General features: G+C 60.7%; 1 protein-coding gene across 1 annotated transcript in view; it reads left to right on the top strand.

The window, feature by feature from the left end:
* The window catches only part of ACAN (aggrecan), a 43,193-nt gene extending 28,999 nt beyond the window's left edge, over positions 1-14,194 (top strand). Inside the window, exons 12-18 of the mRNA XM_037053654.1 lie at positions 294-3,338; positions 7,384-7,497; positions 10,364-10,522; positions 10,891-10,973; positions 11,754-11,898; positions 12,450-12,632; positions 13,336-14,194. Coding sequence (XP_036909549.1) covers positions 294-3,338; positions 7,384-7,497; positions 10,364-10,522; positions 10,891-10,973; positions 11,754-11,898; positions 12,450-12,632; positions 13,336-13,412 — 3,806 coding nt within the window. The 3' untranslated portion in view covers positions 13,413-14,194. The remainder of the gene's footprint in view (positions 1-293; positions 3,339-7,383; positions 7,498-10,363; positions 10,523-10,890; positions 10,974-11,753; positions 11,899-12,449; positions 12,633-13,335) is intronic.
* Positions 14,195-14,600: the final 406 nt, after the last annotated feature.

The following is a 14,600-nucleotide window of genomic DNA, read 5'->3' as shown; positions in this document are numbered from 1 at the left end:
AGGGCGCCCCCACATCCAGTGGGGTGTGTGGATGGCACCCCTTCCAGTCTCCAAGCACAGCCTGAGGGTGCTGGGGATTTTGCTGGTAGCTGCCCTTCCCCTTCCCTCCCTCCCTTTCTCCTTCTGTTCCAGAGATACTGTGCAAGGTCCCATAAGAAAATGCCTGCACACATCTCCGAGCTCTTGAAAGAATTTTTACCGGGAAGGGAATGGAATGCAGCTTCTTTGCAGGAGCTTGATGTGGGGTTGAATTACTGAATCCACACCTCGTCTCTCACCCTCCTTTCCTCCAGGGGTCCCTCCTACCGGGCCTCCCACTGGTGCAGCCACAGAGGAGAGCACAGGAGGCCCGTCTGCCACGGAAGTGCCCTTGGTCTCGGAGGAGCCACCCCCCTCAGAGGAGCCATCCCCCTCGGAGATGCCATTCACATCTGAGGAGCCGTCCACACCTTCACCCCCAGGGCCCAGCGGGATGGAGCTGCCAGGCTCAGGGGAGGCGTCTGGGGTACCCGAGGTCAGCGGAGACGTCACAGGCAGTGGAGAAGCTTCAGGACACCTGGACTCTAGTGGGCAGCCCTCAGGGGCCAGTGCAAGTGGACTGCCCTCGGAGGACCTTGACTCCAGTGGCGCCCCCTCAACGGTGAGCTCAGGCCTGCCCGTGGGAAGTGGACTGGCCTCAGGGGAGGAAGATGGAATTCCGTGGTCCAACACTTCTCAGGTTGGTGGGCTGCCCTCTGGCGGTGAGGGTCTAGAAGGCTCTGCTTCTGGAGTAGAGGACCTCGGTGGACTTCCTTCTGGAGAAGGTCCAGAATTCTCTGCTTCTGGAGTAGAGGACCTTGGTGGACTTCCTTCTGGAAGGGAGGGTCTAGAAACTTCTGCCTCTGGAGTAGAGGACCTCAGTGGACTTCCTTCTGGAAGAGAAGGTCCAGAAACCTCTGCTTCTGGAGTAGAGGACCTCAGTGGACTTCCATCTGGAGGAGAAGGTCTAGAAACTTCCGCTTCTGGAGTAGAGGACCTCAGTGGACTTCCTTCTGGAAGAGAAGGTCTAGAAACCTCTGCTTCTGGAGTAGGGGACCTCAGTGGACTTCCTTCAGGAAGAGAAGGTATAGAAACCTCTGCTTCTGGAGTAGGGGACCTCAGTGGACTTCCTTCTGGAGAAGGTCCAGAAGTCTCTGCTTCTGGAGTAGGGGACATCAGTGGACTTCCATCTGGAAGAGAAGGTCTAGAAACCTCTGGTTCTGGAACTGAGGACCTCAGTGGGTGGCCTTCCGGAAAAGAAGACTTGATTGGATCAGCTTCTGGAGCCTTGGATTTGGGCAGAATACCCTCTGGAACTCCAGGAAGTGGGCAAGCTCCAGAAGCAAGCAGCCTGCCCTCTGGATTTAGTGGTGAATATTCCGGAGTGGACTTTGGAAGCGGCCCATCCTCTGGCCTGCCTGACTTCAGTGGGCTTCCATCTGGGTTCCCAACTGTCTCCCTCGTGGACACCACATTGGTGGAAGTGGTCACAGCCACCGCTGCCAGCGAACTGGAAGGGAGGGGAACCATTGGCGTTAGTGGCGCTGGAGAAATATCTGGGCTGCCCTTCAGCGAGCTAGACATTAGTGGGGGAGCTAGTGGACTCCCTTCAGGAGCCGAACTCAGTGGCCAGGCGTCTGGATCTCCCGAAATCATCGGCGGGGAAACGTCTGGACTCTTTGATGTCAGTGGACAGCCATCAGGATTTCCTGACATCAGTGGGGGAACATCCGGGCTTTCTGAGGTCAGTGGGCAGCCGTCAGGGTTTCCGGGGGAAACGTCGGGAGTGACCGAGCTCAGTGGGCTGTCTTCCGGGCTACCAGACGCCAGTGGAGACGCTTCGGGAGATCTTTTCAGCAGTGCTCGGCCATTTGGCATGACCGACCTCAGTGGAGAAACGTCCGGGGCCCCTGACCTCAGCGGGCAGCCCTCGGGGCTGCCAGGCTTCAGCGGGACCACATCCGGGATTCCTGACCTGGCTTCCGGTGCCACGAGTGGCAGTGGGGAATCTTCCGGCATTACATTTGTGGACACCACTTTGGTTGAAGTGACCCCAACGACCTTTACAGAAGAAGAAGGGTTAGGGTCCATGGAACTCAGCGGCCTCCCTTCTGGGGAGACGGATCTCTCGGGCGCGTCTGGGATTGGGGATGTCAGCGGACAGTCTTCCGGAGCCATCGACTCCAGTGGGTTTACATTCCAGCCTCCAGAATTCAGTGGCCTACCAAGCGGAGTAGCCGAGGTCAGCGGAGAAGCTTCTGGAGCTGAGTCGGGGAGCAGCCCGCCCTCAGGAGCCTATGACGGCAGTGGACTGGCGTCGGGTTTCCCTACCGTCTCTCTTATAGACAGAACTTTGGTGGAATCTGTAACCCAGCCTCCCACGGCCCAAGAGGCAGGAGAAGGGCCTTCGGGGGTCTTGGACTTCAGTGGGCTGCAGTCCGGGCTGGCGGAGCTCAGCGGAGAGCCTTCGAGTGCCCCGTATTTTAGTGGGGACTTTTCCGGCACCACTGATGGGAGTGCGGAGTCTTCGGCAGCCACGAGCACCAGCGGGGAGGCCTCAGGATTTCCGGAAGTTACTTTAATCACTTCTGAATTTGTGGAGGGTGTTACTGAACCAACTGTTTCCCAGGAACTCGGCCAGAGACCCCCTTTGGCACACACCCCCCAGATTTTTGAGTCCAGTGGAGAAGCCTCAGCATCCGGAGATGTCAGCGGAGCTACACCGAGGTTCCCCGGGTCTGGAGTAGGGGCGTCGTCAGTCCCAGAATCCAGCCTCGAAACATCTGCCTATCCTGAGCCAGGGGTGGGGGCGTCAGCTGCTCCCGAGGCCAGTGGGGAAGCTTCGGGGTCCCCTGGTCTGAGTGAAACCACCTCTGCCTCCCACGAAGCTGATCTGGGCAGAGCCTCAGGCCTGGATGCCAGCGGCAGCACCTCGGCCTTCCACGAAGGACCCACGGAGGGCTTGACCCCGTCAGGAGCGAGTGGAGAGTCGCTCCGTGGGACCAGCACCTATGACGTGGTCACAGAGACATCGGGCTGGGCTTCGGCCATTGCCACAGCTTCTGGAGACAGGACCGAACTCAGCGGAGACCCCTCCGGTCACCCCGCAGGGCTGGACGTTGTCCTCAGCACCAGTGCCCCGGAGTTTGAACGGACCCCACAGACCCAGCGCCCTGCAGAGGCGCGTCTAGAACCCGAGTCTTCCAGCCCCCTGCACTCAGGAGAAGAGATGCAAACAGCGGAAACAGCCACCTTCCTAACAGACACTTCCATCCCAGCTTCTCCAGAAGGGACAGGAGAATCGGGGGCAACCACTACAGGTATTGTCGGCATTTCCCCATCCCCCCACCCCCTGGTAAACGTGTTTGTGTAGTTCAGATGGTAGCACAGTAGTAGGAGGTGGTGTGGATTCGAGGTTCTGAGCGCCGCTCCCCATGGGTTAGCTGTGCCGCCTCAGGCAAGTTTCTTAACCTCTCTGATCCTCAACCATAAAATGGAAATAGTCCCAGGGGAGATGAAACAGCATGTAAACAGATATAAAACAAGCACTTAGCATCTCAGTGTGCACGCAGTATGCACTCATAAAGATCGGGGAGTGTTGCCATTACAGTGACGTTAACGACACGAGAACATGTATGTGAGGGCTGAGTTATGGGTAATGTGGTACAGGGGAAGGGGAGGATGGCGCGTTACATGGTGCCAGATATGACACCCCTGCGTCCTTCCCACAGAGCGAGCGTGAGACGAGACAGTGAAGCTACTGGTGATATTTATGCCCAACTATTTACTTTGTGCCGGATTCAAACAAGCCCAGCTTAAGGAGTGATAAAGTGTCATTTTGGCTGAGTCCTGACTTTAGTCCCTGCATCCCTGCCCGCACCCCAGTACCAGGGACTCCTCTGCCCTGTCTCACCTCCACCATCCCAACACCAGGAGCTGACCCTTTTCCCTTGGTCAGCTCCCTTGCACGCCCCTGGGCACTGAGAGATCTTTCCCAGTCAGAGAGCCCAGTCCCCAGAGGCTGAGGCCAGGTGCCCAGGAGGGCCCTCAGAAACACGCTGACCCACACGCAGCTTCCTGAGCTTGGGGGACCTTGTGCCCCAACCTTGAGGTCTCAGAGGCTACGCCCTGTGCCAGGTGGCTAGCTTCTCGATGCTCAGCCTCTCCCTGGGGGTTGCAGCCCCCGCCAGGTCCTGCGCTGAGGATACCTGTGGCGCTGGGACCTGCCAGGAGACGGCGGGACACGCCACGTGCCTCTGCCCCCCTGGCCATATTGGGGAGCACTGCGACATAGGTAAGGCCCTCATCCGGGAGGGAGGGGACTCCTTCACCCCCAGAAGGAGCTGCAGGCAGAAAGAGGCGACCGAGGTCCCCTGAGGCTTGAGCTTCTCAGACTGGGAAGGAGAGAAAGGTGCACAGTGACGTGTCGGGGCAAGAAGACGCAAGAAAAACAGGGCACGCACGTCTTTCCAGGGCATCTGTTCCACCTGGTGGTTTAAAAGAAAAAAAAATCCAGCTAAGTAGTGAAACTGAGAAGTAGTTGATGCTTAGTCCAGCCAAGGGTTGTTTGAGGAGCAGGCAGCAAAATGTGCTTGAATTTTGAAGATAAAACTTGAGACTTCAAAGAAATGTTGAATGAAGGAGCCTGTCGTGCCCAGCCGTCTCTGGTGGGATGCTCAGAGGGGCCGTGGAGCACTGTGGAGGGCAGACCCCTCCAGAACATCCCTTACCTGCTTGGGGCTGGGTACAGTCTGGGTCCCCTTCTTGCCCAGTAGGAAACAGCACAGACTGTACTTGTTGTCATCGAGCTGTCGGCATTCACAGCTGCAGATCAGGGGTGACCCAGCGACACCCTGCCCCTGAGCACACACCACTCTAGGGCCTCGGCTGGTCCTTAGCCGTGAGCCAGGCAGCTTGTGGGACAGGCGAGGCTCTGGGGGGATCCTCTGATTGGAGGTGGCCCCCCGACCCCAGATGACTAGAATCACCTGCCGTTGCCACAGAGCTTCTGGGGGGATGATGTGTGTGTGAGATGTAGCTCAGGGGAGCTTCTGAGGGAGGGACACTGGTTCCCACGCTTACCTCTCTTCCGCCCTGTGGTCTGTCTGTTGTTGCCCAAATGCTTCTCGTCCTCCACCTGCCACTGCCTTGTGGGTGGTCCCCCGCTCTGCGTTCGCTCACGGTAGGGCCCAGACAACGCCTCCCGTGGTTCCAGAAGACGAGCCATGTCCTAACTGCCCTTCGCAGAAAGAGGTGGCGATGGGTGGCCAGAGTGGTCAGTGAGGACGTCCCGCACGGGACCCTCGGCCCTCTTCCTACTGCTGGAGCCGCTCTTGGCCCCCCCTGCCCTGTCCCCGGGGGGCTCCCCCAGGCTGTCTGGTCTTCAGGATTGTGGCCCTTCCTTCCCTCCTTATCCATGACTCCGGGGCCCCATGCAAAACCACCACCTTCTCAGATTTGGGGCCTTGGCCAAACGCAGAAGGGAAAACACTGCTGTCCCCTGGGACTTTGGACCACCTGAGGGTGGGTGATGTGAAAAAAGCTGCTGGGACACCCAGAAGCCACCTGGCCTGGCCTCCCTCCGGGCCTCTGCCTTTCCTGCCCTCTCCTCTGTGGCTTTCCAGAAGCCCCCCCACAGACCACCCCTGTCCCTTGCTCTATACAACTGCTTTAGCGCCTACATTTGCCTAATCCCCCCTTGCCCGGTGCTTCCCATCTTCCTTAATGACGCTAATGGACCAAAGAGCACAGGAACTTTCCCGAAGCAGGAGGGCTGCCCCCAGCTTCCGCCCGGCCCACCGGCCTGACCCATTGCTGCTACTGCTGCTGCTGGGAATCCAAGTGCATGCTGGGATTTCAGTCAGCTCCTCATGCATTTGGGGTTTGCTTGGGACCGTCCCAAACTCGGAACTGTTGGCTTCCAGTCCATGGTGCGCGCTCCCCGAGATGACATTAAGAACTGCGTGGGAAGAGAGAGATGCCCGGGGCCTTGAGATTTTTCGGGCTGCCTGTTGCACAGACCCAGCTCTGGTCCAGAAGCTGTCTACTAGGCCCCAGTGAACAGGATCCAGAAGAAAGCGCCTTCTAATCAGAGGACTGGCTTTAAGGCGTCATCTGTCCTTGTGAGAGGCGAGCCCTAAGACCCGGTAGAGGACACCCCTAGTCACGTCGCCTCCTGAAGGTTGTATGGATACAGAGACACATCCCCAAGCTGAGCCCGGGGACCTGGTGGAGCCCATTCGTGGCAGACTTTCATGGATCTCCTGGGAGGAGGAGCTTCACAGCCCCTTTCATCACATTCCCAGGGGACTCAGCCCAGGAGAAAAACCAGCAGGAGGCTTCGGGGTACAAGATACCAAGTTCTCCGGCTTCTCAGAAAGATGCGGAGGGACCAGATCAGGAGACTCAGTGCTGACCTTGGCCAGTGGAGGGAAACTTCAGGCGAAGGCCCGCGACTCCCCAGTTCCAGTCCGGCAAAGAGGTTGGATCAGAAAGAACCTGCTAGAGCAGAAGGACAGAGGGGACGAGCGTGCCTGGGAAGAAGAGGCCGGTGGGCACCTGCCTGTGTCAATGGTCGGCCACGCACTAAATACCTGGCCGGCTGCAGGCGCCGCTCGCCCTCCCACCACCAAGCTCGGAGCCTCTCCAGAGCGCTGCCTCCCCGGGGTTGCCCACCTTCCAGGCCCTACGCTCCAAGGAGACTGCCTGCGGAAATGCTGGGCCGGGTTTCTGTCGCTCCCTCCAGGAGAACAATGCTGGCTTCATCTTCACAAGATGCTCTAGGATCTTACTCACTAAAGGCTGGAACGGGGTCTGCAACCCCCAGAGTCTCCGTGAATTCCCACGCGCCTACGCCCTTCGGCCACCTTCTCTTGGTTCTGCCCTCTGGCGACCGCTGACTCCTTCCGGCGCTGCGCAGGCTTGCCCTGCTCCCTCGGCTCACAACCACAGAGGAAGCAAGGGGGGGGGGAAAAGCTTTCTAACCAAGCTCCAAGCACCTGACTTCCAGTGGCCTTGCTCACCGCCGTGGTGAGCCAGCTCAAACCCCACGGCTTTCGGAAACACTCACAGGAGAAGGCGCCTTGGAGGAGCTCCGTGCCTGCTCTCCCCAGTGAGAGGCATCTGGCTTCAGAAGCACCGAATCTCTTCACCCACGGGGCAGCCAGGCTCCAACGCTCAGTGTGCCCCTCAAGAACCAGCATTCCAAGGCAGCAGCAGCAGCAGCAGCAGTGGCGGCAACGGTGCTTAGGAAATCCAGCCACCCCTCCCAGGGCTCTGGAGAGCCGCACCCGTCAAGAGGCTGCGGTGCTTGGGAGGCCGGCGGTGCCGGCGGGCGTCCTAATGGTGGCCCTTGGTTTCTTGCAGACATTGACGAGTGCCTCTCAAGCCCTTGTCTGAATGGAGCCACCTGCGTGGATGCCATCGACTCTTTCACATGCTTATGCCTTCCCAGCTACCGAGGGGACCTGTGTGAGATTGGTACGGCCGTCTCGGCTTCAGCTAATGTTACTAACTGCTGCACACACCCCCACCAGCCCCCTCCTCCCTCACCCTTCCCTTCTAACCACAGGCTCCAGGCCCTGGTCGGGGCCAATTCAGGAGCCACCAGGGGAAGCCCGCCTCCCCACTCCTCCTCACTCTTTCTCTGGCCGTTCCCCGTGAAAACCCACCTCTGGGGTCTGGGCCGATCTGGCCGCAGGAGAGACGCTTGGGGGGGACCTTGAACTCACTCACCTGCTGCAGGCCTCCCAGGCCAGCTGACGCATCAGACTGAGAGGACAGAGCGCAGTCTGTGCCTCTGTCTCGAAGGAAGCTGTGGGGAGGAGGAGTAATTGGCGCTCACTCCGGGTGATAGCCACGGAGCTCCCTCACATGGTCAAGGGCACGTGTCTGCTGCTTCATTGCCTATGGGACCGTGGTGGTCCCTCTGTGGCTTCGGGAGCCATGGTGTCACACTGGCCAAGCTGCCTTCCTCTTCTTCTCTGGCACGAGCTATGGTTTGTCTGCCTGAGAGCCCCCACCCGCCTCACCGGCACGCTCAGTTATGCATGAGCAGGGACCGCTGCATGTCACCTCCTCATCACCACCATGACAGCTGCCAGTCAATGCCACTCTGGCCCACGCTTCTTTCTCCCTCCCCTGTGCAAGGCAAAGGGCTGGCCAGAGAGAACAGAGCCTCGTGGCACAGGGCAGGGGCTGATGTGGTCTCCTGGGACTCGCCAGGCCCTCTGCTTCTGCATCTGGGCTGGGCTCTGCCCAGGCTGCACCCCCAACCCCCTCTCCAGGAGTCCCCAGACCTGGATCCCACCTCGGAGTGGGGGAGGCGAGACATAGGATTGCTCCTAGCAGCTAGGGGCCTGCACAGAACTGGAAGTGTCAGGGGCTTCAAACTGTTTTTAAGGAATTCTCAGGCTGGACATCCCAGAAACTTCCAGGCAGCAGCCAAAGCCCTGGGGGCCTAGGCTGTGTGGGAAGCAGGTCTGGACCGCATGTGCCCAGGAGGCGCTGTGGAGGTCACAGACTGGTGGAGGGGCTTGAGGCACCTGCAAGAAAAGGCCTGAGTCCTCCTCCTCCCTGCAGCGCCCCCCCAATCCTCCACTCTCACCCCAAGACCCCCAAGAAAGTGATGCATGGGGTCTTGGCTGGGGTGGGATAAGAGAGTTATAAGGACTTTCTCCTCAGGGTGCCAACATAGTTGTCATCGGGGTGAAGGGTCTGGAAGGTCCCCTACAGACAAGGGCTCTCGCGTGCCAGGCTGGGAGAGGAGGTGCCCTGTGGGAGGGCACGCAGGGTGCTCACAGGGCTCTGCCTCGGATGGGGCAGGAAGACGGTGCCAGAGCCGCCCAGCTAAGCAGGGCTACATCTCTCCTCCCTTTCCGGTTCTGAGCCTCCACCCCAACCCCACGGGTCCTCATGCCTCGGCTCCTGTCCACCGGCCTCTCCCAGCCCTCCTGGAATGCCTCCACTGTCTCCCCCAGGGCCTCCTTCCCGCGTGGCCCTCCCTCCCCCACCGCACAGCAGCCACAGCCTCCAGCTCTGCCTGCCCAGCTCAGCCCACAGACACTGCTGGGGCCCAAGGACAGCGCCCACAGCCAGCCCTGGGGGACAGAGGGAGCCGCCCATCTCTGAGGTCTCCCTGCCTTCTCTCCCAGGAGGCCTTGGCCCCTGCGGCCCCCCCCTTAGACCTCCTGCCGCTCTGGCCCTGTCACGGCAGCCTGCTGGCCTCCCACTCTGTCTGCTCTTCCCGAGTGTGTCTCCTCCACACCTGCCTGGCCTGCACCCCTGCCCCTCCTTGCTGGGACAGCAGACTCTCCAGGAGGCGGCCATGCAGCCCGAGGGGACCATGGCCCTAGGCTCAGCCCCAGGGCCCAGGGGAAGAGAGGGTCTTGGAATGCCCTCTGCCCAGGGCTGTGCTGGCAGATGTGTGACACAGGCTCAGAGGGGAGCCCTGGCCCATAGCGTCCACCAGGTCTGAGGCCTCATACTGTCCCCAGGCCACCTGCGGGCCTCCACCATGCTGTCACCGCAGGCAGAGTTGGAAGGACTCCCGCATAATGGCTCTCCCAAGCCTGACTCAGCGGCTTCAGCACGCCCGGGCCACTGCCTGTCCCTCAGGCTGCCCTGGACCTCCAAACCAGCCCGTCCTCCAGAACTCAGAACCCATTGCCAACGTAGCTTTGGGAGGAGACAGCTGCCTCCCCCTCCTCTTCTGCCTCCTAGAATAAAATACCCGGCAAGGACCCCCGGGGTTGGTGCCTTCCCCTCCAAGGGGCGGGCTCAGCATGCTCAGCCAGAGCCGGCCCTGATGGACGATGGAGAGAGCTCTGCGTCTTCTCTGGACCCGAAGCAGACTCCTTTCTGGTCCTCTGTGCCCACGGCAGGTGCCATTTCCTGCCTCCAGCTCCGCCTGCTGCTGCTGCTGCTGCTTCTGCCGCCTTCACATACCTCCCCCAAATCCCCTCTCTCCCAGAGACCCTCAGGGCCTTTAAACCACGTTTTGCCTTAAAGCTCCACACCTCCCACCTTCCCACCTCTTTTTACTTGGCCAGCTGAACTCTGTCAGCCCTGCAGAGCAGGCATGGGAAAGAGAAAAGCTTTGAGGGCACAGGTTGGGCAGGGTGACATCCCTGAAAGACAGGGTCCCTGGCATTTCCCACTGGGTGGGAATATGCCCTGAGGCTCCCTGGCCTCCAGCTCCAGCCTCCAGCCGGCTGGGCCTCCCCTCTCCTTTGAGGACGGGCATTGAAGGCAGGGAGAGTGCAGGAATCGGCACGGTGAGCGTGGCAGCTGCCACCTTCGGCCCTCCGCCCGGCCCCGCCCCTCACGCGCCCGACCTGTGTTGCAGACCAGGAGCTGTGCGAGGAGGGCTGGACCAAGTTCCAGGGCCACTGCTACCGCCACTTCCCCGACCGCGAGAGCTGGGTGGATGCCGAGGGCCGCTGTCGGGAGCAGCAGTCTCACCTGAGCAGCATCGTCACGCCTGAGGAGCAGGAGTTCGTCAACAGTGAGTCTGGCGGGGTCTCCGGGGCCTGAGAAGAGAGGGGTCGCTTGTCCGGAGGGACCCAGTGGGAGGGTCTGCGGCCTGAGCTCCCTGAGAGAACAGGACAGAGGAGAGAAGTCTGGGATTGAGGGCTCGCATGGCGCCCAGGACAGCCCACTGTCACAGCCCCAGAGTAACTGCTGCCTGTCACTCGCCGGTGCCAGCTTGGTGAGGGGTTCCAAAGGTGCTAAGACCCCTGTCAGGGCCTCAGAAGGCAGTGGCCTGCTCCTCAGAGCCCGCCCCCTCCACCCCCTCTGCCTCCATGAGCCCAAGTTTCTCAGACATCCTCTGGGGGCTCCAGGCCACGCCCAACGCCCGTGTCCTTTCCGCAGACAACGCCCAAAACTACCAGTGGATTGGCCTGAACGACAGGACCATCGAAGGGGACTTCCGCTGGTCAGATGGACACTCCTTGGTGAGTCCTGCCAGGGGCTCCAGGCACAGTTGGGGACCCCAATAAGGGGGGCAGATAAAGACACCCCCAGAGACAGGCACATTCAAACCACAGGCAAACACTCCCTGAGCGAGCAGCTGCGGGACCGGCTCTCGGCGCAGGGAGGGGTCTCGTGCATCTCTGTGCCGCTGGCCGCTGGCCACTGGCCCAGGGCGGGGTGAGCCGAGGGAAGGAGTGAGAGCAAGCCATCACCAGAGACATGTGGAAGCTTTAGAGGGGCTCCTTAGAAACAGAGGGCTCGAGTCTGCTCAAGAACGCAGACAGACAGACAGACGGACATACACAGAGTGAACGCCCTCTCTCTGTGAAGGACCATCAGGGAGGCTTTCTGGGAGGGGTGACGGTGGCCAGGGACACGGGTGAGGGACCCGTTACACTACGGGAAAGGGGGCCTCTGTCTGTCCCTGGGCTGGGCCAGAGGGAGGAGCCTGGGGAGGCAGAGGAGACTTGGCAGCCAGGTCTCGGCCACCCTGGTGCTCCCCAAGAGAGGCAGCCTGCCGGTCCCCTGCTGGCCTCTGTGGGATGACACCAGCTCATGAACAGGAACTGTGACACCTTGTCCTTGTGAGGGGCTGAGGAGGACCACAGCTAGGAGGATCCTGACCAGACTCCCAGCAGCCTTTGCACCGCTGCCACAAGAGAAAGGAGATGGGGGCGGGGCTTGGAAGGGAGGGAAGCTGGGGGTCAGGCCAAGCTATGAGACTCCTGCCCCCGCTCACTGCTTCCCCACGCTACCCACAGCAATTTGAGAACTGGCGTCCCAACCAGCCCGACAACTTCTTCGCCAGCGGGGAGGACTGTGTGGTCATGATCTGGCACGAGAAGGGCGAGTGGAACGACGTGCCCTGCAACTACCACCTGCCCTTCACGTGTAAAAAGGGCACAGGTGAGGCGGCCTGGGAGGGGTCGGGGGGTGGAGTCAGCACGCTAGGTTCCTGCTGCGTGAGGGGACAAGGGCCGGTCACCTCGCCTCCTGGCTGCTGATGTCACCCCACTACCGCCCAGCAGAGGGAGCCATCCTGGGGGGCGTCTCCCAGAGCCAGCCTCCCCGGCAAGGGCAAGTCCACTCCTGGGGACCATTCCCGTCCCACTGCCCCCCCCCCCCAACCAGGATGTTTCCATAAACCAGAGGCAGACGGTGTGCCTGGCTCTCGCCCTCTTTCTCTGCCTCCCTCCCTTTCTTTTCCTCATCCCCCTAAGACCCTCCTTCCGCTCCCTTCCTGCTGCTCTAAGTCAGCCTGCAGCCCAGATGGCTTCCAGATGCTGCGCGCAGCATGAAAACACCCCTCAATCCGCAGCTGGGGCTCACAGCTGGGTGTCCGGGCTCCAGGCTGTCTCATTGCAGCCAGAGGGGGCTACGCTGGCTCGTCCTCACAGGCAGGGTCATCACAAGAGACCCCCCCTGAGGTCCCTCTCTGAAGGTTGTTCACCCCTCAGTGGCCTGCGGAGACCCCCCGGTCGTGGAGCACGCCAGGACGTTCGGGCAGAAGAAGGACCGCTATGAGATCAACTCACTGGTGCGGTACCAGTGCACGGAGGGCTTTGTCCAGCGCCACGTGCCCACGGTCCGGTGCCTGCCCAGCGGGCACTGGGAGGAGCCTCGGATCACCTGCACGGACCGTGAGCACCCTCCCTCCCCGCTTTCGCAGGGCACAGCATTACAGCCCACCCACCTGTCCCCTCAGAGCACCTGGGGTTCCTAAACCCACACCAGCAGCACCATCTGCCGACAAGGCCACCTGTCACTGCCCCGCCCACCCCCCCATCCCCGGGAAGGAGAAAGCAGGCAGCCCACTTTCCTTTTCAACACCCACCCGAAGCCCCTTAGCTCGAGTCGATTCAAGAGCAATCAAAACCAGGAGGCAGAGGGAAAAAAACCCTCAGGCTGCCTTCGCCAGCCCAGGTTTCTGCAGGGAGGGCAGCCCGCACAGAAGGGGCCAGACGGGGAGAGGCTAGGCCGGCCCCGCTCCCTTCGCAGGGCTCACGGGCGCCATTCCATCTCCCTTCTCCCAGCCGCCTCCTACAAGCGCAGGCTACAGAAACGGAGCTCCCGGCCGCCCCGGAGGAGCCGCCCCAGCNGGGAAGGAGAAAGCAGGCAGCCCACTTTCCTTTTCAACACCCACCCGAAGCCCCTTAGCCCGAGTCGATTCAAGAGCAATCAAAACCAGGAGGCAGAGGGAAAAAAACCCTCAGGCTGCCTTCGCCAGCCCAGGTTTCTGCAGGGAGGACAGCCCGCACAGAAGGGGCCAGACGGGGAGAGGCTAGGCCGGCCCCCGCTCCCTTCGCAGGGCTCACGGGCGCCATTCCATCTCCCTTCTCCCAGCCGCCTCCTACAAGCGCAGGCTACAGAAACGGAGCTCCCGGCCGCCCCGGAGGAGCCGCCCCAGCGGGGCCCACTGAGAGGAGCACCCAGGACGCGCCCAGGATGCTGAGCCCAGTGGCCTTTCCAGCCCGACGCCCCACTCGGATGGTGTCCCCTTCCTGCCGCTTTCTGTCATATAAGGGATCCCATTAAAGAAGGAAGAAATTCAACCCCCCCATTGTGTATGCACCCACCGACTCACCCCCCGCCACCCCCACCCCCGAATTGCCAAAAAAATGCATCTGACTTTCTCCCCAAATGCCAAAGCCGAGCCAACGTATTGTACCTGAGGACCGAGTCTAGAGACGTTTCTTCATCCTCCCGATGTGCCTTTCCGGGGACCAGTGCAGGGACAGGGGGAGCAGGGAGGGGTTAAGTTAAATAAAGAAGATTATTTTTTGTTTGCTGACTTTATCCAAGAGCAGTGCAATCGTTGGTTCTTCGACCTCCAGGGAGAGCTAGGGAGGAGGGAGGAGGGGGCAGGAGCAGCTGGAAGGGGCAGAGGCCCAGGGCCTGAAGAACTGGGGACCACGGCTGAATGTAGGGGAGGAGGAGGGCCGCAGCCCCTGTGTGGGAGGCGCTAGCCGGAGAGAGGCCGCTCCTGCAGCCCAGGCTAGGTGGGCCGGAGGGCGGGCAGGAGAGCACCATTGAGGACTCTTCCACCCTCCCGGGGTCGGGCTCCCTCCAAGGGTCCCTCTTCCAGGTCCTCTCACCCGGGCTGCCACCCTGGCAGGTGTCATCGCTCTCGGCAGGGCTGGGTGGGGGGACACTCCCTTCCCTGTGGGAGGGCCCCCCCCCGCCCCCTCCCCTCCCCCAACCCCCCGGGACCGTGCAGGCACCAGGGTTCCGTACACCTATTTATATTTTTGAAAATTGAAGATGATGATGATTATAATAATAAAGACATTGGAAGAGATCTATTTCTTTTCCCTTCTTTTTTTTCTTAATTTTTGTTTTTTATTTTATTTAAGGAGAGGGTCAATGAAAGGGGTCCTTAGGAATGGTAGCCACGAAGACGGGTTTTGATCAAATAACCCCAAGCTGGTGTGAATCCCAGCCATTCAGAGAGCCCGGGGCAGCCACCCCTGGTGTGCCTAATTTTACAAGGGTACAGGTGGATTTGATGGAGTGTGTGTGTGTGTGTGTGTGTGTGAAACAGTCGCCAGGTCACTGTGTGTCAGTCACACTTTGCCCCCGTGGAGGTAATCCCCACAGAGGCGGGAGGA

Source organism: Sturnira hondurensis, unplaced genomic scaffold, assembly GCF_014824575.4.
Source record: "Sturnira hondurensis isolate 20B ecotype Veracruz unplaced genomic scaffold, ASM1482457v3 Scaffold0007865, whole genome shotgun sequence".
Lineage (NCBI taxonomy): Eukaryota > Metazoa > Chordata > Mammalia > Chiroptera > Phyllostomidae > Sturnira > Sturnira hondurensis.
This window is presented reverse-complemented; position numbering and strand designations above follow the sequence as displayed.